General features: G+C 40.1%; 3 protein-coding genes across 7 annotated transcripts in view; 1 reads left to right on the top strand and 2 right to left on the bottom strand.

The window, feature by feature from the left end:
- LOC127433095 (ATP-sensitive inward rectifier potassium channel 15-like) overlaps positions 1 to 24,944 on the bottom strand; it is a 344,355-nt gene that overhangs the window by 100,830 nt on the left and 218,581 nt on the right. Inside the window, exon 2 of one of the 5 annotated variants that reach the window (XR_007895837.1) lies at positions 21,174 to 21,833. The exons of the other annotated variants lie outside the window; for them this stretch is intronic. The gene's annotated coding sequence lies outside the window, so the exon portion shown is untranslated. Of the gene's footprint in view, positions 1 to 21,173; positions 21,834 to 24,944 lie in introns of those variants that run through there. 5 annotated transcript variants of the gene reach the window in all.
- Positions 1 to 24,944, bottom strand: part of LOC127433071 (palmitoyltransferase ZDHHC8B-like) — a 241,047-nt gene that overhangs the window by 208,073 nt on the left and 8,030 nt on the right. The gene's annotated exons all lie outside the window — the stretch shown is intronic.
- On the top strand, positions 1,409 to 24,883 carry LOC127433062 (BRCA2-interacting transcriptional repressor EMSY-like). The gene is made up of 21 exons (XM_051684700.1): positions 1,409 to 1,475; positions 4,507 to 4,573; positions 6,452 to 6,557; positions 6,710 to 6,809; positions 6,903 to 6,977; positions 7,326 to 7,501; positions 7,601 to 7,762; positions 9,934 to 10,190; positions 10,557 to 10,791; positions 10,868 to 11,101; positions 12,721 to 12,870; positions 12,974 to 13,147; positions 13,235 to 13,371; positions 13,854 to 14,030; positions 17,127 to 17,316; positions 17,568 to 17,732; positions 17,813 to 17,968; positions 18,365 to 18,498; positions 19,690 to 20,121; positions 20,782 to 21,129; positions 22,653 to 24,883. Exons 3-21 carry the CDS (start codon positions 6,455 to 6,457, stop codon positions 22,848 to 22,850), a joined length of 3,603 nt encoding a protein of 1,200 aa, XP_051540660.1. The 5' UTR covers positions 1,409 to 1,475; positions 4,507 to 4,573; positions 6,452 to 6,454; the 3' UTR covers positions 22,851 to 24,883.

The raw sequence follows: 24,944 nt of genomic DNA, 5'->3' as shown, positions 1-24,944 counted from the left end.
CCAGTATATTATCTTTCTATGCATTTTTTTCATCACCACTTTTGTTCTTGGCTTGACTGCAAACAAAGCTATAGACATGTTAAATAAATATAATATAATATATAAAAAAATTCACTTATAATTTTAATATTGGGTAGAAAACAAACCAATTTTTTTTTAAATACTTTGAACAGTTTTTCTGAAGACACAATAAAAAATAAAAAAAAATATTTAATTTCGGAAACAACATTGTCTTACTACTACTAGTACTGATAATAATATTCATTCCTTTGATTAAAACGTTTGATTTTTTATTAAAACCCCCTGCTCTACATCATTTTAATCATACTCTCTTCAGTGACTTTAAAGACGAATAACAGTACAGTAATTAATCAAATTAAAACCTGTAATAAGACGGGTAATTTTTGTGAGCAACAAAATCGTCGCGTCAATCTTTTGTATTTTTTCACGTCTAAGTGACGTCACAGTCCAGCCGTCAGTGCGAACCAATCTGCTTCGCGGAGTCGTCACATGATGCAAACAGGGTTGGGTTGGTAGGTTGTACTATTTTTGTTAATTTGCAACTGACCATATTTTCACCATATCTTCAAATGTTTTATTATATTACATTATAATAATTGCATTGCTTAATTTTAACTTGTGGTGATCATAATGCACCATAAATGTGAAGCTGTGGCTTTGTTTGTGGTTCAGTTTGATTAGATTACTGACCATCTGCCCGTGACTGAATGATGCTGGTTTAACTATCAGTGAGTTTGTTATTTTATTAGTATTATTGTTATACATATTCAAGATGCATACAAACATATACAGTTGATCAGTAAGGTGATTGTGTATCGGCACTCTTCAGCTGGTGACGTCATATTATGGATGATATGCGAATACATTCCACACATTGTGTAATTTGTGTTTATATAGCATATTTAAATTGCATCAGAATTAAACTGTCTAAATGTGTATTTTAATAAAGAGATTTATTCTATGTATGGGGTGTGCGTTATGATGTTGGGAAATTATTACAATTCTCTATGTTCTGTTTCTCTGAGTTTAAATTTTAGTTTTAATATACATATATGTCTATTTTATATATAGAATATATATAGCCTAGTGTTCCTCATTTTAAGTCGCTCTGAAAAGTAGCGTCTACTAAATACTGAATACATGTAACGCGCGTGAACGCGCTTCTCTCTCCAGCGCACAAAAGAATGTCAACAATGAGAGCGCGCATCGTCAATGTGCTGCCCAATACACTGCCTGAGCAAACTATAGGTGTGTTATTAGTTTTTATGATAATACGCTTATATTATATCCCCTATACAATGCTTTAAGCGCTATTAGTACTCTTAGATGCATTCAGATGTTTTGTTGTACTGTGTACACTTAATATTTGTACTTTTATTTGGGCTTCTGCGTTGGCCAGCTGTGCGCGCGGTCCGAGTGTTTTGGCGGATGTGAAGGACTGTGCGCAAATGAAGGTAAGAACAGAATTAAACTATAAATGACACACTGATCATTATACTGATCATCTGCTGCAGTTTAACATTAATTACACTAGACATACTACAGGTTAAAGCTAACACTTCACAAACACTGACAATAAAAACTCACTTAATTTAAAAAAAAAAAGTCATTAAAACGTGGCTATAATTATTGATAAACTTCTGTAAATGCGTTTATTATCTGCTGTCGGGTGAAGTGTTTAACATGCATGAATAAAACTGACACTGTTTTGAGTGTATATCAGATTAAATTATACAGCTCTGGGAAAAATGAAGAGACCCCTGCAAAATTATCTATTTATAGGTATGTGTTTGAGTAAAATGAACATGTTTGTTTTATTCTATAAATTACTGACAACATTCCTCCCAAATTCCAAATAAAAATATTGTCATTTATAGCATTTATTTGCAGAAAATGACAAAAAATATGCAGTGTTTTCAGACCTCGAATAATGCAAAAAAAAAAAAAACAAGTTCATATTCATTGTTAAACAACACAATACTAATGTTTTAACTTAGGAAGAGTTCAGAAATCAATATTTGGTGGAATAGCCCTGATTTTCAATCACAGCTTTCATGCATCTTGGCATGCTCTCTTCCAGTCTTTCACATTGCTGTTGGGTGACTTTATGCCACTCCTGGTGCAAAAATTCAAGCATCTCGTCTTTGTTTGATGGCTTGTGTGCATCCATCTTCCTCTTGATCACAGAGGTTTTCAATGGGGTTCAGATCCTTCCTGAAGCACCCCCAGATCATCACCGATCCTCCACCAAATTTCACAGTGGGTGGAGACACTGTGGCTTGAAGGCCTCTCCAGGTCTCCGTCTAACCATTAGACGACCAGGTGGAGGATTGGTGTTGATCTGGGGGTACTTCAGCAATGCTGGAATCGGGCAGATTCATTTTTGTGAAGGACGCATGAATCAAGCCATGAACAAGGTTATCGTGGCAGAAAACTTGCTTCCTTCTGCTCTGACAACATTCCCCAACTCTGAGGATTGGTTTTTCCAGCAGGACAATGCTTCATGCCACACAGCCAGGTCAATCAAGGTGTGGATGGAGGAGCACCGGATCAAGACCCTGTCATGGCCAGCCCAATCTCCAGACCTGAACCCCATTGACAACCTCTGTGATCAAGAGGAAGATGGATGTCCACAAGCCATCAAACAAAGAAGCTTGAATTTTTGTGCCAGGAGTGGCATAAAGTCACCCAACAGCAATGTGAAAGACTGGTAGAGAGCATGCCAAGATGCATGAAAGCTGTGATTGTAAATCAGGATTATTCCACCAAATATTGATTTCTGAACTCTACGTTAAAACATTAGTATTGTGTTGTTTAACAATGAATATGAACTTGTTTTCTTTGCATTATTCGAGGTCTGAAAACACGGCATCTTTTTTTGTCATTTTCTGCAAATAAATGCTCTAAATGACAATATTTTTATTTGGAATTTGGGAGGAATGTTGTCAGTACTTTATAGAATGAGTAAAATGAACATTTTTTGTTTTAAACACACACCTATATATAGCAAATCCAGAGAAACGGCTCATTTTGCAGTGGCCTCTTAATTTTTTCCAGAGCTGTATTTGTACGATTATTGTTATATTAGTGACTTTTTTTCTTCCATATCTGAGTCCGTGTGGTTTTGCAGCGAGATGACAAACAATGATCTCACATGTCATCTAAAGATGGTTTTAAATGTACAGTTTACTGATTGGTTTAAAGGTGCTATATATAATATTTTTACTGTACTAAATCATAAAATTACCATAATATGTCATTAGAGAATTAGGAAACATGCCAAGTTGATATACTGGCTTCTCCGATAACAATGCTTCAGCCAGTATATTCTACTTTGAAGTTTCCATTCCAGGCCAGAATTTCTGTTTATGTTTTGGCCTGTGTGATCCCGCCCACTGCCCACTCACCAATAGTATTTCGACACCGCCGGGTTGCCAGATTTGAGCAAGTTTGCAGGCAAACAACACTGTGTGCTGCAGCCATGGAAGCCAGCAAACGAACTGGATCAGAGATAACAGATTCCACCTGACCTAAAAAGCCTCGCCATCCGTCTAAAAAGCACCATGACCAGAGGCATAGTAAAACAAGGATAAATACTGGAGATGCCTTTGGAAAATGAAGACAGTTTAAAGCCCAGAAATCCTTTAAAACGGATGCTGAGTTCGCTAATTGGCATGTCAACATTCTGGCAACCTGCATGAGCTTCGAGTCTGGGGCGGGGCACACAACTCTCCAATATTTTGAATTTGGACTGCAGTACCCATTTCAAATGCTTGTTGTCAATCTTACATATAGCACCTATAAACATTTCTCTATTTAAAGATCATAATACCTTATTTCATCTCTAGACTGTGTTAACAGTAGGCAATAGTTTTCATCTGAGGCCCATTTATTAAGTCAAGGTTTCTTGCAGCAAAACAGTCATGATTTCGTTTTCATGATCATTTTCCACCCTCTCTCTGAGCCTTAAAATGAAACAGGCTGGGGTTTTGTTTTTGTTTTATTACTGTACCTTTAAGGCTTTCATGTAAATGACCTTTATTGTGATTGGCCAACCGTTTCCCATGTGAAATGTGTATCAACACCGTAACCCTAGCCCCGTACTTCAATATCAACCTCTTTTCTTAGCCTGAGTTACAGTGACAGATTCAGTTTGACAAACATTTCAAAATGTTTCACTCTTTTTGATTGTTATATAGCTATTTCTTCTGGTGTTCAGAAATAAGAAGGAAGTAGAATTTTATTACAAAATATCTGTTGATATGGAAATGTGGCAGTCATAGTTTTTCTGCGGTCATGATTGGGACGTTATAAACATGTAGATTTCTGTATGAGCTGATTTTGCAGTTTAGTTTCAATAAATGTTCTTTTTAAACTGGAAGGAAGCTTTGAGTTCTGAAACTGCAGTAAATGTCTTTAGTTTAGGTTATTGAGTGGTTAAGGTTAGGCTTTTTTACATGGCTTTGATCACATATTCCCCTAAAGGATATGAAGATCTTCGGCTCTTAAAGAGACAGAGAGATTTTCAAGCAGCAGTCCTGCTCTGTTAGAGGTGAGTGCTACTTTACCTTTAAATCTCCTGTCTTTCTTTAAACATTGTTTATTATGGACATGTTGTTGTCTGTTTTTAAGCATCATCAGGAATATTTGATGAGCAGGAAATTAACCTCTTCAACTCTGGTGCATTTTTTGGCTGCCGCCTGCAATTTTCACTCCCGAATTTAAAAGCTCATCTTACACACATACAGTGGACTAATTGCAAAAAAAAAAAAAAAAAAAAAATGATCTCATTTAGCAGATTTTGGTACTGTTTACTCTATCTACTTTTAAAAAGTCTTATTTCACTTAACTAGATGGCAGCAAGTACTTGGAAATATAATTTTTCATCTATCACCTTCCATCACAATATACAGATCGGAAATGGCGCTCTAAAGCATCTGAGCACTCACACCGTAGACATCCAGACAGTTTTGGATCACATGCATGCCTCCCACTCTTTCGTCACATATCTCGGCCTCTAAGTGGACTAGAAGCTCAATCTAGGTGTTGTTGGAAAGCTTTGTGGGGAAATGTAACATTACATTATCAATAGTTGAGCGCAGTGTTTGGTAACGTTGCTTTTAAAAGTAACTTGTTATAATTTTGCGTTACTCCTTAAAAAAGTAACTTAATTAATTAAAAAGTAATTTTTATGAAAAGTGAAGCGTTATGTTACTTTTGCGTTACTTTTTTCTCACAGCCACTCTCTCTTCTGCTATGCTATGCATTCCATACAAATAAGTCATGCATTGCATACATGAGACATTACAGGTCATGCTAGCTACTGTACAACACTCATGTCAAAAAAACAGTAAACAAACAGATATTTAGAAAGTAGTTCTTCATGTCATATTTATAATAAACATAACTGGAATATGCATGATTTGTTTTTCCATCAACATGGCATTCAATATGAATAATGAAGAATAACCAATGTCTTACCCAAAGCAGCAAAGTCCAACACTTGATCCTGCATCATATATGCCATCATGTGCTGTGCCCATCGACAATGCCAGTCAACTTGCAGTAAGATGTTTTTCAAAAGTCAGGATAAAATTCAGTGTGGAATGCCAGCCTAACATGTTCAAGGAATAAGTCTGATGTATAAATGAATATTTTTCACTAAAGTTATCTCAGTGCACGCTTGTTTTGAGTTGATCCACGGTGACAGACGCCATAACTTCAAACGCGCATGTTGATACGACTTGAATGGAATCCTTTTTAATGCTACCAAAATGTCATAAACACGGTTTGTTTCATGAATCAAACTACTTGTTTATTATAAAACAAAAATGTAGAATATTTTTAGAAACTAAGACTTTTTCTCTGCGAACACAATCGATGTAGAACATTGCTCGGAGCCACTGATCCAGAGTCAGCTTTTCTCATCCCATTCCCCCAGTTACAGGGAGCTGTGACATGGAGCAGTTCAGCTGCATAAGTCAGTGAATTGAGCGAGTATTTCACCCTGTGTATCATGTCGTGGTCAGTGGAAGACTAGTCTTATAATCCCTCTGCTTAAATGCGTTCACTGATTTTTAGTGCAGTGTGTGTTAACACATGAATCAATCGCGTTTCTTCAGTAAATAACATTATCAGAAATCAGTACTTTTTCACAGCACTGTAAGGGTGTTGAAATAAACAATGCAGTGACATTCCTGAGTACGAGAGCTTTCATTTGATATATGACATGCCTATTTAAATGCTATGTGAAAAACTTTTATATTCATACACTTATTTCAACATTGTCGCCTCTAGGTGGCGCTCATTTGCTTTGTGGAGGTTCCCAGGCTTGAAGTTCCCAGAGTTGAAGAGGTTAAATCCATAAACTATGAAGGATTTTATGTTGATGTGTGTGTGTGTCTGTGTGTGTGTGTGTGTGTGTGTGAAGTTGATGATTCAGCAGGAGAAGCCGTTGTCGGGCGTCATGCCGGTGGTGTGGCCCACGCTGCTCGACCTCAACAGAGATGAATGCAAACGAATTCTGCGCAAACTGGGTGAGACACCCGATTAATCGCTTTAAACCTTTAAATGAGCGAGTGCAAGAAATTTAGCAGGATGAAATGTGCGTTTAATGCGTTGTACTCTGTATTCACTTTGTGATGTTCTACATATAACGTATATTTCTTGTGTGTTTATGTGTGTGCAGAGCTTGAAGCGTATGCAGGTGTGGTCAGCGCACTCCGTGCTCAAGGAGATCTCACTAAAGACAAGAAAGAGCTGCTCGGAGAACTCAGCCGAGTCCTGAGGTATCTGACGATTAAACTGATTCAGGCTGCAAACGTTCAGATGCTCATGTGCTGTTGACTCTGTAGTCTGAATTGTGTTGTGTGTTGTGTCAGTATCTCCACAGAGCGGCATCGAGCGGAGGTGCGCAGAGCTGTGAATGATGAGCGCTTGAACACCATCGCTTATCAGTGAGTCTGATCAGAACTTTACTTTCTTTATTATCCGGGGACACAGCTTAACTTCTTGAGGTCTGACACTGTTCTAACTAGATGTGACAAGAGATGTGCCTTAAGATTTTTTGTTGGTCACGGTTTTCGGTCATTCGGTCACACTGAAATCTCATTGGTCCTGCTCCACATAGCTGGATATTAAACATCAGACGTGTTCTGATTGGCTGGAAATTGTTTGTGCCGCATCTAATAAAGACAAAGTGAAATTGTTCATGTATAATTCATAGTAAATGTTTCAGTTTGCAGAACTACAAGTGTAAAGAAATGTTGTGAGGCAATCTATGTTTAATGTATGTTTTACTGCAGCATGTCGGGTCCGAACAGTTCGTCAGAGTGGTCTATCGAGGGTCGTCGTTTGGTTCCTCTGATGCCCAGACTGGTTCCTCAGACTGCATTCACTGTGACGGCTAATGCAGTGGCTAGCGCTACAGCTCACCAGAATGCATCGTTGCTCCTGCCCGCTGAAACCGGAAATAAAGAAGGTCAAGAGTCAAACGAGAGCAATGCCCTCACTGCTTAAACTGAGGACATGATTGTGTGTGCACACGCTGATGGTGATGTTGTGTTTGTGTGTGTTGCAGTGGTGGTGTGTTATTCATACACCAGCACCACCTTCACTCCTCCCAGCGCGTCGGCCCCCTGCAGTAGCTCCAGTGCAGCTGCAGCCGTTAAATTACCTCAACCTGCAAGCCCCGCCTCCAATGTAGTGGTACTGCCCAGCGGGAGTACGGTCTACGTCAAGAGTACGTCACTGACACACACACACACACTGATCTGAAACCTAGTGTTTCAACACTAACATTACATTACATGTATGCATTTAGCAGATGCTTTTACCCAAAGCGACTTACAGTGTAATTATTACAAGGGACAATCCCCCTGGAGCAACCTGGAGTTAAGTGTCTTGCTCAAGGACATGATAGTGGTGGCTGTGGGGATCGAACCAGCAACCTTCTGAGTTCTGATTACTAATTATGTGCTTTAGCCCACTACACCACCACCACACCAAAGTCATGGGTTCATTTCTGAAACACACATACTGATAAAATAGATACAGTATTTTAAATGCACCGTTAGTCGCTTTTAATAAAATCATCTGTCGGGGTCTGGGTAGCTCAGTGAGTATTGACGCTGACTATCACACCTGGAGTCACGAGTTCGAATCCAGGGTGTGCTGAGTGACTCCAGCCAGGTCTCCTAAGCAACCAAATAGGCCCGGTTGCTAGGGAGGGTAGAGTCACATGGGGTAACCTCCTCGTGGTCGCGATTAGTGGTTTTCGCTCTCAATGGGGCGTGTGGTGAGTTGTGCGTGGATCACGGAGAGTAGCATGAGCCTCCACATGCTGTGAGTCTCCGTGGTGTCATGCACAACGAGTCATTTACATTTACATTTATTAATTTGGCAGACACTTTTATCCAAAGCGACTTACAAGAGAGGAAAACATAAGCGAATCATCTTAGGAGACAGTGATATGAAAAGTGCTGTATTACAAAGTATCACTAGCATCATAATAGTATTCAAAACAGAATAAAGTGCAACAGAAATTTTTTATTTATTTTTCTATTTATTTTTTAATGACTGGTTAAGTGCTCGTGGAAAAGATGTGTTTTTAGTCATTTTTAGTCGAGTCACATGATAAGATGCGTGGATTGACGGTCTCAGAATCGGAGGCAACTGAGACTTGTCCTCCAGCACCCGGATTGAGGTGAGGTGCCTAGGTGGGCAGCTCATTAGGTTTTGAAGCAGAGCTCACAGCTGATTGGTCAATGCCGTAATTTGCTGTTTGTCAGGCGCAACATCACGAGGACCTACTAAGTAGTGGGAATTGGGCATTCCAAATTGGGAGAAAAGGGGATAAAAAAAGAAAAGAAAAAAAAAGAAATGTGTAACCCAAATAATATACTAAAAGTAATGAACTTAAAATTAAAAGTCTGCAACTGTAATCTGATTAATATAATTTTAAATATAATGTGTTACACTACTTCTCTACTAAAAAGTAAAATCGAATTCCGTAACTAATTACTGTAATCAGATTATAAGTGATTTTGCACACTCGACATAATCAACAACTGCACATGCCAAACAAGTAGTGTTTCACACGTTATGCGTACAGGAGACTCGAATCACAATTGATTTGAATAAAGTTTGATATTAACATGCTGCTAAGGTTACGTAATTATGCTCTAATAGCCATAAACATACACAGCACACAAATATTGGTGGGAAAATTTTATTAAAAAGAGGTAGCATTGTCAATTTTTAATTAGATTTAAATATTTTTATTAATTCCTTTCTGTATTGAAATAATAGTAAGTGTTTTTATAATTAACATTTTGTGCAATGTTGACCTAGAATTTGACCTAAAGAAGATAGGGGTGGGCCATATGAGCAAAATCTTATATCACGATGTGAATAATTTTATATCAGGTAAACACTCACAGGCTCTTAATGATTTAAGTCATTTCTACAGAGAATGCATGAATATCTAAGGCAAACAAGGCTGTTTTTATTTCCTAATTTCAAATGTAATTTGAACAGAATTATAGTAAGGGTGATGATGCAGTTTAAAACCCCTTTATTTTGGTGCATGAAAGCATTGTAGCTGTAACCTCATGAGTGGTGGTTAGAATGTTTAGCTGTTTGATTTCCTCCATAGCGCTTTCAATTAAAAAGTCAGGGTCTCGTAATTAAATTTTGTGGTCTGTGCCACGATATCAAGAGAAGCCGGATCCCGCTGTACCATGAAATTCATCATTATATCGCCCAGCCATAAAATACTTTTTATGCTGCCTAAGTTTTGAAACAGCAGTGCGCCCATGATATCTTTTAAATGCTCTCTAGGTGGGCAGCTCATTAGGTTTTGAAGCAGAGCTCACAGCTGATTGGTCAATGCCGTAATTTGCTGTTTGTCAGGCGTGAGCTGTTCCGATGAGGATGAGAAACCTCGTAAAAGGCGGAGAACCAATTCCTCATCCTCCCCCGTGCTGCTGAAGGAGGTGCCTAAAGTGGTCACGCCCATTTCTAAAACCATCACGGTTCCTGTGAGCGGCAGCCCGAAGATGAGCAACCTGATGCAGAGCATCGCCAACTCTCTCCCGCCGCACATGTCACCTGTGAAGATCACCTTCACCAAACCCTCCACACAGACCACCAACACCACCACACAGAAGGTCAGTCTGTTTGACGGCTATCAGAGGATGTGTAGGGTTCACCCGCTCCGAGAACACCTGGAAAAATCAGGGAAATGTAAAAACATTTATTCATGGATGAAAAAGTCATGGACTTTTCTGTTCAGTTTTTCTAGTCTTGCTCTTTTCCAGTCTAATCTGTGTAAAATGGTTGTTCACAAAACATCTTAATAAGTAATTATAAACGAGTGGAAAATTAATTAGTAAAAAGAGTGCGTATTTTCTTTTTGATACAGCAGTTTGTGGTGGGACGTATTGAAAGGCTTGTCCTTTTTCTTTTTAGTTAATTCGATCAATGTGTAGGAGTACTCATAAATCTTGTTTTTGCTGTGTCTGTCTGTCACTCAGGTCATTATTGTGACGACGTCTCCCAGCTCAAACTTTGTGCCCAACATCCTGTCGAAGTCTCATAACTACGCTGCCATGTCTAAGCTGGTGTCGAGCGGCGCGCTCACAGCGGCCAATCAGAGACAGACCATGGTGATTTCAGCGGGCTCCAGCCCCGCCCCTGGACCCAGTCCTGTTGCCGTGACGACGATGGTGTCATCCTCCCCGTCAGTGGTGATGTCCACGATCGCACAGGGTGGGTGTGAGTGTGTTTGAAGTGCGTGTGATGTTTTTGAGAGTGTTTTGTGTGAACGTGACGGTGTGTGTTTCAGGTGGCTCGTCCACTGCAGTTAAGGTGGCCTCCACACGTCTGCCATCTCCTAAAGCTCTGGTTGGCTCTCCGCCGCAAATCCTGCAGATTCCCAAACCGCACACGCAGTCACAGCAGACGGTTGCGGCTCAGTCTGTGTCTCCTAAAGCGATGCAGGTGTCACCCGTGTCCTCCACTCAGAGCGCTGGCACGCCACCCGGTGCCAAACCCACCATACAGATCAAACAAGAGTCAGGTCAGACACACACAATACCATAAATCAACACACATTCTCTTGCATGAGGATCAGTTGTTGTCCTGGGTTCAGTAAAACTCAACAGCATTTTTACAGAATGTTTACAAATTCAGCCTAAACTTTGAGAGTGCTCCGGCTTCACTGTAAACGATCATGTAATGGCAAATATTCCTGGTAATCTCGGGTTCATACATGCAGCGTTAATGACATACAGTGACACAGAGAAGGAGACACACTTTATTTCTGTGAAGTGATAAAATGAAATCTCAAAGGTTTTACTTAGTGAGAAAAAAGGGCTCGTGTGTTTAAAATAACGTGTGAAATTGAAGAAATTAAGAGAGAAATATTTTACTATTATATATTATAATATAATACAAATATAATAATAAAAAAAATATATATATATATATATTAGTTTAAAAACAACAGTATAAATGTAAAATTGATCAAAACTAAAATTGACCAAAAAGTGAGACGTATTTTAAGTATTTAGAAATTTTTTACTGTTTAAAAAGTTTTTTCATGTCATTCATAAGTTTTAAAAGACTTAAAAGGAAATCATTTACCCCTATTTTATTATTTGATTTATATATTTGAAGTTAAATATGTACAAATGACTTCTTAAGGTGTATGAATCACCTTAAGTAATATGACAATTTAAATGACAATTAATCGTGAAAGCCCTTAAAAAGACAATTAATCATCATAATTGCAATTATTTGTTTGACAATTAATCAACAAGCCAGATTTCATAATCTTTACGGCCCTATATGTAGTGATACGATAGCTTTGGGTGAGAAACAGATCAATATTTAAGTCCTTATTCACTATACATTTTGACGTTAAAGCAGTAAATCTGATAACTTTCACATAGTACATTTACATGGAGCAAACACCACCTACAGGAATCAGTAACACACCAGAACAATATTCCTACCTCCAAAATGATGATTGAGACACTTTACACCTCAAATAATTTTTTTACATTTAACATTAAATAACATTTATATGGCAGGCCTGGGTATCTCAGCGAGTATTGACGCTGACTACCACACCTGGAGTCGTGAGTTTGAATCCAGGGTGTGCTGAGTGACTCCAGCCAGGTCTCCTAAGCAACCAAATTGGCTCGGTTGCTAGGGAGGGTAGAGTCACATGAGGTAACCTCCTCGTGGTCACTATAATGTGGTTCTCGCTCTCGGTGGGGCGCATGGTGAGTTGTGCGTGGATGCCACAGAGAATAGCATGAAGCCTCCACATGCGCTATGTCTCTGTGGTAACGTGGTCAACGAGCCACGTGATAAGATGCATGGATTGACGGTCTCAGACGCAGAGGTAACTGAGATTCGTCCTCCGCCACCCGGATTGAGGCGAGTCACTACGCCACCACGAGGTTGAGAATTGGGCATTCCAAATTGGGGAGAAAAACATTTTTACAGCATAATTCATGTAAGAGCTTTAACAAAAATACAAGTTTCACATTTCTGCTTGTAAACCCATTGTAAGAGCATTACTGTCAATTATTTTTCTGTAAGAAATAAACTTCAAGGATGAGTTGAAACTATTTTCTGTTTCACAAATGCTGTATGATCTGAGCTGAATCCGTCACATTGTGTTCACAGGTGTGAAGATCATCACGCAGCAGATGCAGCCCAGTAAGATTTTACCCAAACCCTCCAGTGCCGCACTGCCCAGCAGTAGCTCCGCCCCCATCATGGTTGTCAGCAGCAACGGAGCCATAATGACCACCAAACTGGTGTCCGCTCCCACAGGTGCCACAACGGCCAGTCACATTGAAGTTCCTGCTGAGAAGATTATCAGTGATCTTTCACTCGTCATGATTTGTGCATTGAACAAGTCTTGTTCATTTTGTAGGTACTCAGGCGACATACACGCGTCCGTCAGTCAGTACTGCTCTCGGCGCTCGTGTGGCCACTACCCCTGCTGGAGCCACTTACGTCAAAACCACCAGCGGCAGCATCATCACAGTCGTGCCCAAATCACTGGCCACACTGGGAGGAAAAATCATCACCTCCAACATGGTGTCCGGTGAGAAACAACTGTGTTCTGTTTCTAAGACTGCAGATCAGGGTCATGTGTGTGCTCTCGCATCAACATTGTGTTGTGTACTGACAGGAACTACCACTAAAATCACCACCATCCCCATGACATCTAAACCCAACGTGATCGTGGTGCAGAAGACCACTGGGAAGGCGACGACCATCCAGGGGCTGCCGGGGAAGAATGTGGTCACCACGCTGTTAAACGCAGGGGTGAGATCATCCAGAGGTGTCAAGCATCTGTTTGTTCTGTCAGTCCTGACTCACTCAATGTCACGAGAGAAAAAAAGACTTACCAGTTTGTTATAATTGTTAGATGTGTTGGTCTAGTGGCACACTTTTTGATTAGCGTTCAAATGGACCTGGATTCAAATCCTGGCATAACAACTTTTTTAATAAACCAGCATGCACTGAGATGCATCGCTGCATTTTTACACCCCTAATAATAATACTAGCAATAAATGAAGTTATTCTAGAAATGTATTATTATTGTTTATTAATAAAAAAATATATCATTTCTGCATGTGAATATTATGTGAATATGATTCATTTTGTTACACTGAAAATCCACTTTCCACTCACTGTCCTTCACCAATAACTGGCATTTGCTGAAGTTTTACAGCACAAGTGTATTTATAATGAGACTGTATGTGTGTGTGTGTGTGTGTGTGTGTGTGTGTGTGTGTGTGTGTCAGGGAGAGAAGACCCTGCAGACGGTGCCCGGAGCGAAGCCCGCCATCATAACAGCGTCTCGTCCCATCACTAAAATGATTGTGACGCAGCCCAAGAGTCTGAGCACCGGTGTTCAGCCCTCCACCACCACCAAAATCATCCCCACAAAGATCGTCTACGGACAGCAGGGCAAAACACAGGTCAGATTTAATGACATTTAGATGTCTAATAATCATTTATTAAACTGACGGCTTTTATGAATGTAAACTGTGAATACAGATGTGAAACAACCTGCAACTCAGACTTACATTGTAGCTTCAAAATGTTTATAATTGGATCCAGGGTACCCGCGGGGTCTTAAAAAGTCTTCAATATCTTAAATAAAATACAAGAAGTCTTATATATTGTTTGGGGTGGTCTTAAATTTTGCAGCGTGAAAAGAGGAGACTTAAAACAGCAAACGTGTGTTTTAATTGGCTGTTGATAATTCTGGTAAATGATGTGCATGCTAACAGAGCTGTTAGGGCGGTACAGGACGCACTGAAGTGGATTATGGGGTAATCAAATATCAAATAATGGGGACATGTAACTTTAACAACATGTGGAATGAAATTAATGATGCCTCAAGCTGATTAAAACCAGTTAACATTATGTAATGCATTCATAATGAATTCATTTAGAGTTTTAATTTCTACATATACTAATACATATAGACAGTAAAAGTTGTGTATGTTATCGTTACGTAAAATATTTTTTACTAGAGTTTTTATTAGAGTTTTAATATTATATCATATTATATTATTTAAGAAAGAAAACACATAAATGCACAATATAATATATTAAACATGTAGCCTCAGTGGTTTTGTATTGATCTGCTAATTAATTATTTAATGTGTTTTTAAGCCATTTGTTTCATTGCAAAAGTGGTCTTAAAGTCCCCCTCAAGTGCCTTGAGAAATACAGTTTTCTTTAGTCTGTTGATGTTTTTCCTACTGAAAAGTGAAGTTGGGGCGGAACTTGTCGAACCAGCCAGTGCCTTTTTGAAAAGTTAGTTTACATCACAGCCCCTGGTAAAACAACAGACACACACACACACACACACAGACACACTCACACACACAGACACTCACACACACAGACACACACACACAGACACACACACACACAGACAGACAGACACACACACAAACACACGCACATACACTCAGACACACACACAAACAGACAGACAGACACACACACAGACACACGCACATACACTCAAACACACTCACACACTCTCACACACACACACTCACACACACACGCAGACACACACACACTCACACACACACGCACAGACACACACAAAGACAGACACAAACACAGACAGACACACAAACACACGCACATACACTCAGACACACACACAGACAGACACACACACAGACACACGCACATACACTCAGACACACACAGACACACATACACTCACACACACACAGACGGACAGACACTCACACACACACACACAGACGGACAGACACACACACACACACAGACGGACAGACACACACACAGACAGACAGACACAGACACACAAACACACGCACAGACACAGACAGACACACACAGACACACACACACAGACAGACACACACACACACACACGCACAGACACACACAAAGACAGACAGACACACACACACAGACAGACACAAACACAGACAGACACACAAACACATGCACATACACTCAGACACACACACAAACAGACAGACACACACACAGACACACGCACATACACTCAGACACACACTCACACACACACACACACACACACACACACAGACAGACACACAAACACACGCACAGACACAGACAGACACACACACACACACACAGACAGACACAGACACATGCACATACACACACTGACACACACACACATACACACACACACACACACACACACACATACACACATACACACATACATACCAGGGGCAGTGGTGGCTCATCGGTTAAGGCTCTGGGTTACTGATCAGAAGGTCAGGGGTTCAAGCCCCAGCACTGCCAAGATGCCACTGTTGTGTCCCTGAGTAAGGCCCTTGACCCTATCTGCTCCAGGGGCGCCGTATCATGGCTGACCCTGCACTCTATGTGAAATATGTGAAAAAAAAAGAATTTCACTGTATATGTGCACATGTATAATGTGTGAAAAATAAATATAATTAAATTAAATACACACCCACAGACACTCACACATATACACACACCCCTGCTGCTCTCTCATGCCAGAGCCAGTGTTCAGCCCTGAAAGCGATCTGCTGAAGTCTGACCACTTTTCCAATGACTTGAGGATCAAACTGATCTGTTTCTATAAGCAAATGCTGTGCATTGCGGTATCTGCTAAAGATGAGGCTTGAGCCGTTGTGCACATCAATGCAGATGAATGAGAAACAATCGAGTAAATAAAACATTGCATTAAATCCGTATTTTAAATCACGATACAGAACAAATAAATAAACAAATAAAGAACACTCGCCCGTGCTGTACAACGAAAGAAACCTCAGAAAAACAGCTGCATTAAACATATGAATAAACTCACATAAACATATGAGTTTCCTTGCATCCAGTGATCATCCCTATGCCCTATTCCCTTCAAAGACAATTACCCTCCAATATGAGAGCTTCAGAGGGCTGAAAGGTGATAACGGTCATTTCTGGAAAATCTGTTTGGAACAACACTACAGCATGGATTGTGCACCCTTCGAAGTGCCCTGTGGAGTCATGATCAGCACCAGTTAGAACACAACCAGACACGCTGATCAGATTGAGGGGTTGGGGGACATTCTCATTCTTGAAAGCATTTGATTGGTCAAAAGTAATGCAGTACATTGTGAGTCATACATTTTTCTGGGTCTTTTAAGGCGGAAGAGAGAGACTGCAGATTTTAAATGCTTCTATCTTCTGAAAATGAATTTTGTCAACGTTTATAAGTACACTAGCATATAGATGGCCTTAAAGCGCATAGATGTGGATTTATTTTTCTTAAATAGTCTTAAAAAGTTTTACATTTCATTCCTTTGAACCTGCACCCTGTGGAAAAAGTTACTGGAATACTTGATTGTGATTGGTTCGTTTTGACAGATATTTCTGTATAATATCTCTTTTTTTTTTCTCACATGGCAATACATGGCAGCACATGATTTCTTTTGTCACTGTACGTCTCTGTAAATCCGAACACTGTTTGATTGGCTGTAATGTTTGTAAAACTGCTGATCTGATCAGTTTGTCTGTCATGCTGTCGACAGGTTCTGATCAAGCCGAAGCCGATGGCATTCCAGACTGCGGTTGTGAGTGAGCAGACGCGGCAGTTAGTCACGGAGACGCTGCAGCAGGTGTCACGCAGCGCAGATGCAGGCGCAGTCCAGGAGGGGGCACCGAAAGATGATTCACCCTCATACACAGAGAGCGGCCCAGCGTCTGCTGACATCACACATGGTCAGCAGCACACCACACGAGAGAAACACTCTGTTGCTTTAGAGGAACTTTGAGCCTTAACAACTGACTGACTCTCCCTCAAATTCATATTCTTATAACTAACATACTTTAGTTCATATTGAGAAAGCATCAGAGTAATAAGAAGAATAAAATTAAACAAAACTATTAGAAGCAGGAAAGAGAGATGAATAAGTGACGTAAATAAAGGGGAAAATAGAAGGTCCAGATGAAAACCTCTCTGTGTGTCTCAGAATCTCAGCCTGTAGTTCACGTGATCACCTCCAGAGGGCAGGAGTGGACAGGAGAGGAAGTGTCCGTGGAAGCGTCTCCCACCATCATTTATCAGGACCTGACGGGAGAATCACAATCGGCCACATCCACCATCAAAGCCCTGCTGGAGCTGCAGCAGACCAGTGGTGTGTGTTGCCTGTCTGCTCTGTGGACCTCAGCTTGTTGTGTTCTGCTGTATTAACGTGTGTGTTTGTGTGTTTTACAGTGAAGGATAAAGGTGACTCTAAACCACGGCAGCACACAATTGATCTGAGTCAGATGGCAGTGCCCATCCCGCTGCCCACTGAGAGGAGACAGTCACCAGAACCATCCAATCAGAGTGCAGCAGAGTCTGAACCAGTCACTGAATGTATGCCTACAGGTACAGACCAGTTACACTTAAACCAGCGCTTCTCAACTGGTGTTTCATCGCACAAATAGGTCTCCGGTCTGTTGTGATTGGGTCACGGACAGCAGGGAAAAACAATGATGCCTACAATTAACCAAATAATCATGTATATTTAAATTGCTAAATAAATTGTCTTTTAAAAGAGAGGACACTTCCCATATCCTTTGTCGTTGATATCAGTCAAATTCTACAGTATTGTGATGCAAATTCATCCGTCACTTGGTAGAAGCTTGTCAGATTATGCAGATGTCAACACGGATAGGTTGTGTGACATGAACTCATCCTCACAAAACTCTCCCTGAAGCACCTGATCTACATGAGTCCTGACCGGACCTGACCAACAGTTGGCACGTGGTGTGTTTGTTTCAGGTAAAGCGAGTAAAGCTGTGATTGCTGGAGAGGTCTCTGGATCCATCAGTCAGAGTCAGACGGTTTTCTGTCCTTCATCAGCAGTGAAGAGCAGCGTACCGTCACCTTCAACATCTGCACACGCCACACAACAGGTGAGAAGTGCCGAAAACAAAAGGAGATGTTAGACAGAATGATGATCAGAGTAAAAGTAAATGGTCCCAAATATTCAACTAAACGTCTCATGTTCAAAAATCACTGTATACTGAGACAAATTAATCAGTTTAACAGTTTATGCATAATCAATACTGGTGTTCTTATGCAGATTATGCTGAATTGGATTTTGACTGAACCAGAGAAAAAAAACGGCCTAATTTGCAGAAGTTAACGAGTATTGATGAATATGAAAATTTTGCTTGACTGGGAAAGTCATGAAAATGAATAAAATCATGGAAAAGTGAAACGGTTCAAAATTTGGTTTTAAAGGAATTGTTCACCCATAAATGAAAATTCTCTCATCATTTACTCACCCTCATGTCATCCCAGATGTGTGTGACTTTCTTTCTTCTGCAGAACACAAATGAAGATTTTTAGAAGAATATTTCAGCTCTGTAGGTCCATACAATGCAAGTGAATGGTGACCAGAACTTTGAAGCTTCAAAAAGCACATAAAGGCAGCATAAAAGTAATCCATAAAACTCCAGTGGTTTAATCCATGTCTTCAGAAGTGATATGATAGGTGTGGGTGAGAAACAGATCAATATTTAAGTCCTCTTTTCTTTTAATCTCCACCTTTGACCAGCCGACCAGTAGGTGTATGTACAAAGAATGCTAATTACAAAAAACAAAAGAAGAATGTAAGTGAAAGTGAAAATGAAAATGGAGATTTATAGTAAAAAGGACTTAAATATTGATCTGTTTCTCACCCACACCTATCATATCACTTCTGAAGACATGGATTAAACCACTGGAGTCTTATGGATTACTTTTATGCTGCCTTTATGTGCTTTTTGGAGCTTCAAAGTTCTGGTCACCATTCACTTGCATTGTATGGACCTACAGAGCTGAAATATTCTTCTGAAAATCTTCATTTGTGTTCTGCAGAAGAAAGAAAGTCACACACATCTGGGATGACATGAGGGTGAGTAAATGATGAGAGAATTTTCATTTATGGGTGAACAATTCCTTTAATGATTAATTTGTGAATCAGTCTGAGTCAAACATCTATCCAGTGATCACAAATGCCTGGGAAAGTCATGGAAAATCATTCATCCAACAAACTCAGGAACACAACTGAAGGTCTGAGGTGAACCGCTGTAAGACTGTTGTTGTTATTTTTCTCTCAGGAGCAGGTGGTGTTGGAGGAGGGCGGGTCAGAGGGCGACACGCTGGACCCTCAGACGGGTTTATTCTACCGCTCGTCGCTGCAGCCTGTGAGTCAAGCTCCTCCCCCTCTTCAGCAGCACCGCCCAGCTCCGCCCACTCTCAGCAAACCTGTGGCCGGCCCTGCTGAAACGCCCACATCCTCTAAGAGGGCGGAGCCTACCACACCCAGACCGTCTGTTCAGAGAGAGAAACCCGCCCCCTCCGCCTCTCTTTTGCCTTCTGCTGGCCCTCCGCCCTCCGCCTCGAACCCGCCGCACACACCTCAGCTGCCCAAACTGCAGCAAGCGCCCACGTCACACAACAGACCCAACACGCACATGCAGCTGTCGCAGCCGCCGCCGCTGCAGGCGCATCACCCCGTGGGCTCCGGCAAAACACCCAGCAGCATTCAGGTGATGAGCGTCTCTCTCTCTGTATGATGTTTGTAGAATGGAATACTAACATACTGCGTAGTGTATATACTGCATACTATTGTCTCAAAATACCATGTGAAATGGACTTCTACATGCACTTAAAGGGACAGTTCATCCGGAAATGTTGTTCCAAAGCCACGTTAGGCAGAATGTTAGTCTCAGTCACCATTCACTTTCATTGTATGGAATAAAAGATGCAGTGAAAGCAAATGGTGACTGATATCAACAAAAAGTGTCATAGATTAGAAGCACACACATATCTGAAGCTCAGTTACAGGTTCTCCACTAAATTAACTGAGAATTCTGCTCTAAACATCATGTTTGCTCTTATGATGCAAGTTTAATCGACAGTTAAATGTGCAACTTTTTTCCCGCAATTTTTGTTCGCATACTTTTTTGTGCTTTATTATCATGCAGTAACTCATTGACATAATGATTGATGTGTGCAGTCATGAAATCAGAGACCCTCCACTCGAAAGCTAACACAGCTAGTCAAATAATGAGTCATAAATAGATGTAAAAATTTGTTCATCAGTTCATCATGCTGAGATTGCACATGCTCTTGGATTGTAGCACACAGTATACCATGAACTAGTAGTCTGGTATTCTGCCATCATTATCTATCTGTGTGCATTTCAGGTGCAGCAGCCCATAATAACCCAGGGCGCCACGGTAACCAAGATCACGTTTGGCGGTCATCCGTGTCCGCCAGTGTCCAGCAGCGGCGATGCGTCTGTAAAACTGCAGGCGGAGTCCAGCTCGAGTGTGACAGCGTCTGAGAAACCGTCTGTGTCAGACATCCTGAAGATCTCCATGATGGAGGCGGAGATCGACCCGAATGCTGAGCACATGCTCGTAGACTCGTCCAGTGACAGCGGCCCGCTCACCAAAGCTCCGCCCACCTCGTCTCTCATCAGCAGCTCTAAACAGACGCACACACACGGACCGTTCGGCCGCGTCAAGAGTAAAGACGTGGACATCATACAGGTGCGCATGACTCGCGGTTACACATTCACACTGAGAGTGAGAACACAAAGCAAAATCATCAACCTCAAAACTATTCATGATGATCTCGACACAGTTTTTGTGAAAAGTTGTCATATCTCACGATCTCATACTTTAATGCAAAATAAAACCCAACACTAGGATGTAATATCAGAGAGTAATTCTGTAGGAATATATCATTATAAAATTAGAATAACAGTGCTGAACTTTTATTAATATTCACACATTTCGTCAGTCATTGCAAACTCACTTCTCTGTTTAATCCTTTGAGGAAGTTGTTTTATTCGGCTGACACTTTGAAAAGAAACAAGTTTTTATCAAAAATAGATGTTAGTCACTATACCTTTCTTTTTTCTTTTTTTCTCCCAATTTGGAATGCCCAATTCCCACTACTTAGTAGGTCCTCGTGGTGGCGCGGTTACTCGCCTCAATCCGGGTGGCGGAGGACAAGTCTCAGTTGCATCCGCTTCTGAGACCGTCAATCCGTGCATCTTATCACGTGACTCGTTGTGCATGACACCGCGGAGACTCACAGCATGTGGAGGCTCATGCTACTCTCCACGATCCACGCACAACTTACCACACGCCCCATTGAGAGCGAGAACCACTAATCACGACCACGAGGAGGTTACCCCATGTGACTCTACCCTCCCTAGCAACCGGGCCAATTTGGTTGCTTAGGAGACCTGACTGGAGTCAACTTTCTTACTTTTTAATGTGGTGTTCGCCATGAAAGCTGGCACTTCTTTTCACTTGGTTTGTTTGTTTTCACTGTGGCTTTTTTTTACTTTTGCGCAGAGACCGAACAGCTCAACGTTTGGTTTCACGTTTCCAGACAGCTTAGATTTTATTCGATGGTTTTATTGTTTTTTATTGCTGAGTGAAGAAAAAAATCACCCTACTCTAGGGCTGCACGTTTATGATGAAAATCATAATTGCATATTATTTCCTTTGATATTGTAATTGTGATTATTAATTGCGATTATCAGAATTTACATTAAAATACTTATTTTATTTGGGGCAGCTGCATGCCATATTCTTTATGTGAGATATGCATCAAAACAAGCTGAGAACTGTGTTCCTCAATTACATTATTAATTTAATTGCATGAAAAATGAAGTGTTATTACTGATAATTTAAACGCTGCATTCATGCACACAACGGCCCAAAAAATATGTTTGTAAATGGAAAATGTTGGTGCAATGGGAGAACACCGAAATAAATGCTGTAATTGACACTTTTCATGATTATATAATTGCGACAGCTGTAGTTATAATCTCAATTATTTTATCAATTAATTGTGCAGGCCTACTTTACACAATGTACATTTTCACTCCTGGTGTGAATAGGAATTGAATGTGTTTTTTGCAATGAAAGTTTCAGTCAATTTGAGTAGAATGAATTTCAGTGTAAAAGTATTCTTCTGTAAATTGTGGCTTTGAATTGAGGATACTTCTTATGTTAACCTGAGTGGTTGAGCTCTTAATGGTTTGTTTTGCGTGCAGGTGATTCCTCAGTACTCCATCATGCCCGACTCCAGTCAGTCGAATGTGGTGGTGGAACCCAGCGGCTTTCTGGAGATCTCAGATTTCACCAGCCAGCGTCTAGATGAGGAGGCCGCCATGGAACAGGAAGTGGACAGCAGCAATGATGAGGGGGCGGTGGCCAGCCCCATGGAGACCTGTGCTGACCAATCACAGTGAAGCGTTCTGACAACAGTGGCGTTTGGTTGTGAAGTGCATACTCCTTTAGACTTTCACATGAACTCGTGAGGAGTTTGAGAGAATGACTGAGATGTAAAAAGACCGTCGGCATTCTCGTCCTTTTATGTATCACAGAGACGAATCATTTTCTATTTGTTTAATCACGACTTTAGAGAAACATTTCACAGGTCAAACGTGTGACAGTGACTGCACAGCGATTTACTCTCTTCAGACTTTTGTGTTTTCCAGCGAAATGTTGCTTTATCCTGCAAAACACAGATTTCAAATGGACAAAGTCCAGATGTTTTAAGTAGCACTCATGGTAGGATACAGACTGCTGACTCTCATCAGAACATGATGATGATGGAAATCTGTGAGCGTGGATGCTGCAAGCCGAATTGATGATTAATCCTGTGCAGGAAATACATTCAATTTTCACTAGTTAAAAAATGCAACATTTTTGATATCAGTAATTTGGTTTGCATTAGTAGAAAAACACAATTCTTGATATCTGTAACTGCATTTTCACTCCTTTTCATATCTTTCAACTTTTTACTAGTTGATTTTCCAATTTCACACATGAGCAATGCACATAAATGATTACATTGTCACTAGTGCAAATGTCCATTACTGATATCAACAACTGAATTACAACTAGTAAACAAATGCACATTTCTGAAATCTGTACTTTGGGTTGTTTTGTAATGTGATTGTAACTAGCGAGAAAGCCGTTTAACATCTCTTTAATTACTCTTCAATTTAATGAAATCTGAAATATCAAATCTAATATGTTGAAATAAGTAGCATTTTCACTATTTGTAATTTAAGTGTTGATATCGGGAATTAATGTTTTAATTAGTACTTAAAACAGTGTAATTATTGATAGAAAAAATGATCATTTTTACCAGTAAGAAGTGCAATATGGGGCAACAAGTTAAATAATTATTGAAATATTTAAATAAATTAAATACATAATGAAATTGTAAAAAAAAAAAAAACGATACAATTATTAAATGAACCATTAACTCAGTAAATGTCCCTTGTATTCAGTTTGAGCATTCTCTTTGAGTTTGATTTTTCATTTACACGTGAGATTCGTGTGTTTTCATTTTCAGGGTCACTCAACTGAAGACATCCTCTTCTCTCACTGAATCGGACCTAATCCAATGTTACGGTCATTTACAGCATTTATTGCTTTATATGTGATTGTCAATGTTTCTGGTTGGTAACTTCATCTGCAAATCTCTTATTGTACCACGTTCAGCCGTAGTTGCAGTGTGAAACTCACACACCAGAAAGTGCAGAGAAATGGACTTTAAAAGGTGACGTGCCGACAGCAGTAACCCTGGAAATGAAATTGAAAAGACCATGAAAAACCAACCCAAAGATAATCCAAAAATGATACACCGGGGATATTTATTGATTTATTCAGTGATTTAATCATTCATTTAATGATGTGATAGTTATTTTAACGAATACATTTTTTGGGCCATAATGCATCGCTGATATGTGAAAAATTGGGATTTCATCTAGAAAGAAATTATTTATTTGCGATTTGAACCGGAGTGAATTTCAAATGCAGTTACAGATAACAAGAATTATTTTTTACTAGTTGAAATTTCATTTTTGAGACCAAGAATGAACATTCTGATTAGTGCAAATGTAATTCCTGATATCAAAAATGTGCACTTTCACTAGTTAAAATTGAATTGTCATCAATATTCACATCCTGCATGTGATTAAATATGAAAAGGGCTTGTGATAGAGACTCATACGGCGCTCCTGTCCAGAGTGATTGAAGTCTTGAGCTCTTGATTGACGATGTTTCGTCTCTGGTTCTGTTCTGCTCTCTGATTGGTGTAAATAACGTTTGCTCGGTTGTGCTGCTGTCTCTCATTCTGAAACACTCTTGTAAAGCAGTGTGTTTCCTCTCTCTCTCTCTCTCTCTCTCTCTCTTTCTCATTTGCTAAAGAAAAACTCTCCCTCTGTGTATCGTTTAGCATTTTAACTGTATAAACTTTACTACAAACCTCTTTCTCTCATGCACTTCATTGTTTCTGTTATTGTACGAGTGTTTGCACAGGTGAATGCGCT

This window comes from Myxocyprinus asiaticus, chromosome 42 (genome assembly GCF_019703515.2).
Source record: "Myxocyprinus asiaticus isolate MX2 ecotype Aquarium Trade chromosome 42, UBuf_Myxa_2, whole genome shotgun sequence".
Taxonomy (NCBI): domain Eukaryota; kingdom Metazoa; phylum Chordata; class Actinopteri; order Cypriniformes; family Catostomidae; genus Myxocyprinus; species Myxocyprinus asiaticus.
Note: the sequence above shows the minus strand (reverse complement) of the source record. Positions and strands in the feature narration are given on the sequence as shown.

What these genes read in the sequence shown, in the direction of transcription:
- LOC127433062 (XM_051684700.1), top strand. Translation starts at nt 6,455, where the DNA reads ATGATTCAGCAGGAGAAGCCGTTGTCGGGCGTCATGCCGGTGGTGTGG. An exon ending in GAACTCAGCCGAGTCCTGAG is followed by an intron (nt 6,810 to 6,902) that starts GTATCTGACGAT and finishes GTGTTGTGTCAG; the next exon opens with TATCTCCACAGAGCGGCATC. An exon ending in CACCTCCAACATGGTGTCCG is followed by an intron (nt 13,148 to 13,234) that starts GTGAGAAACAAC and finishes GTGTACTGACAG; the next exon opens with GAACTACCACTAAAATCACC.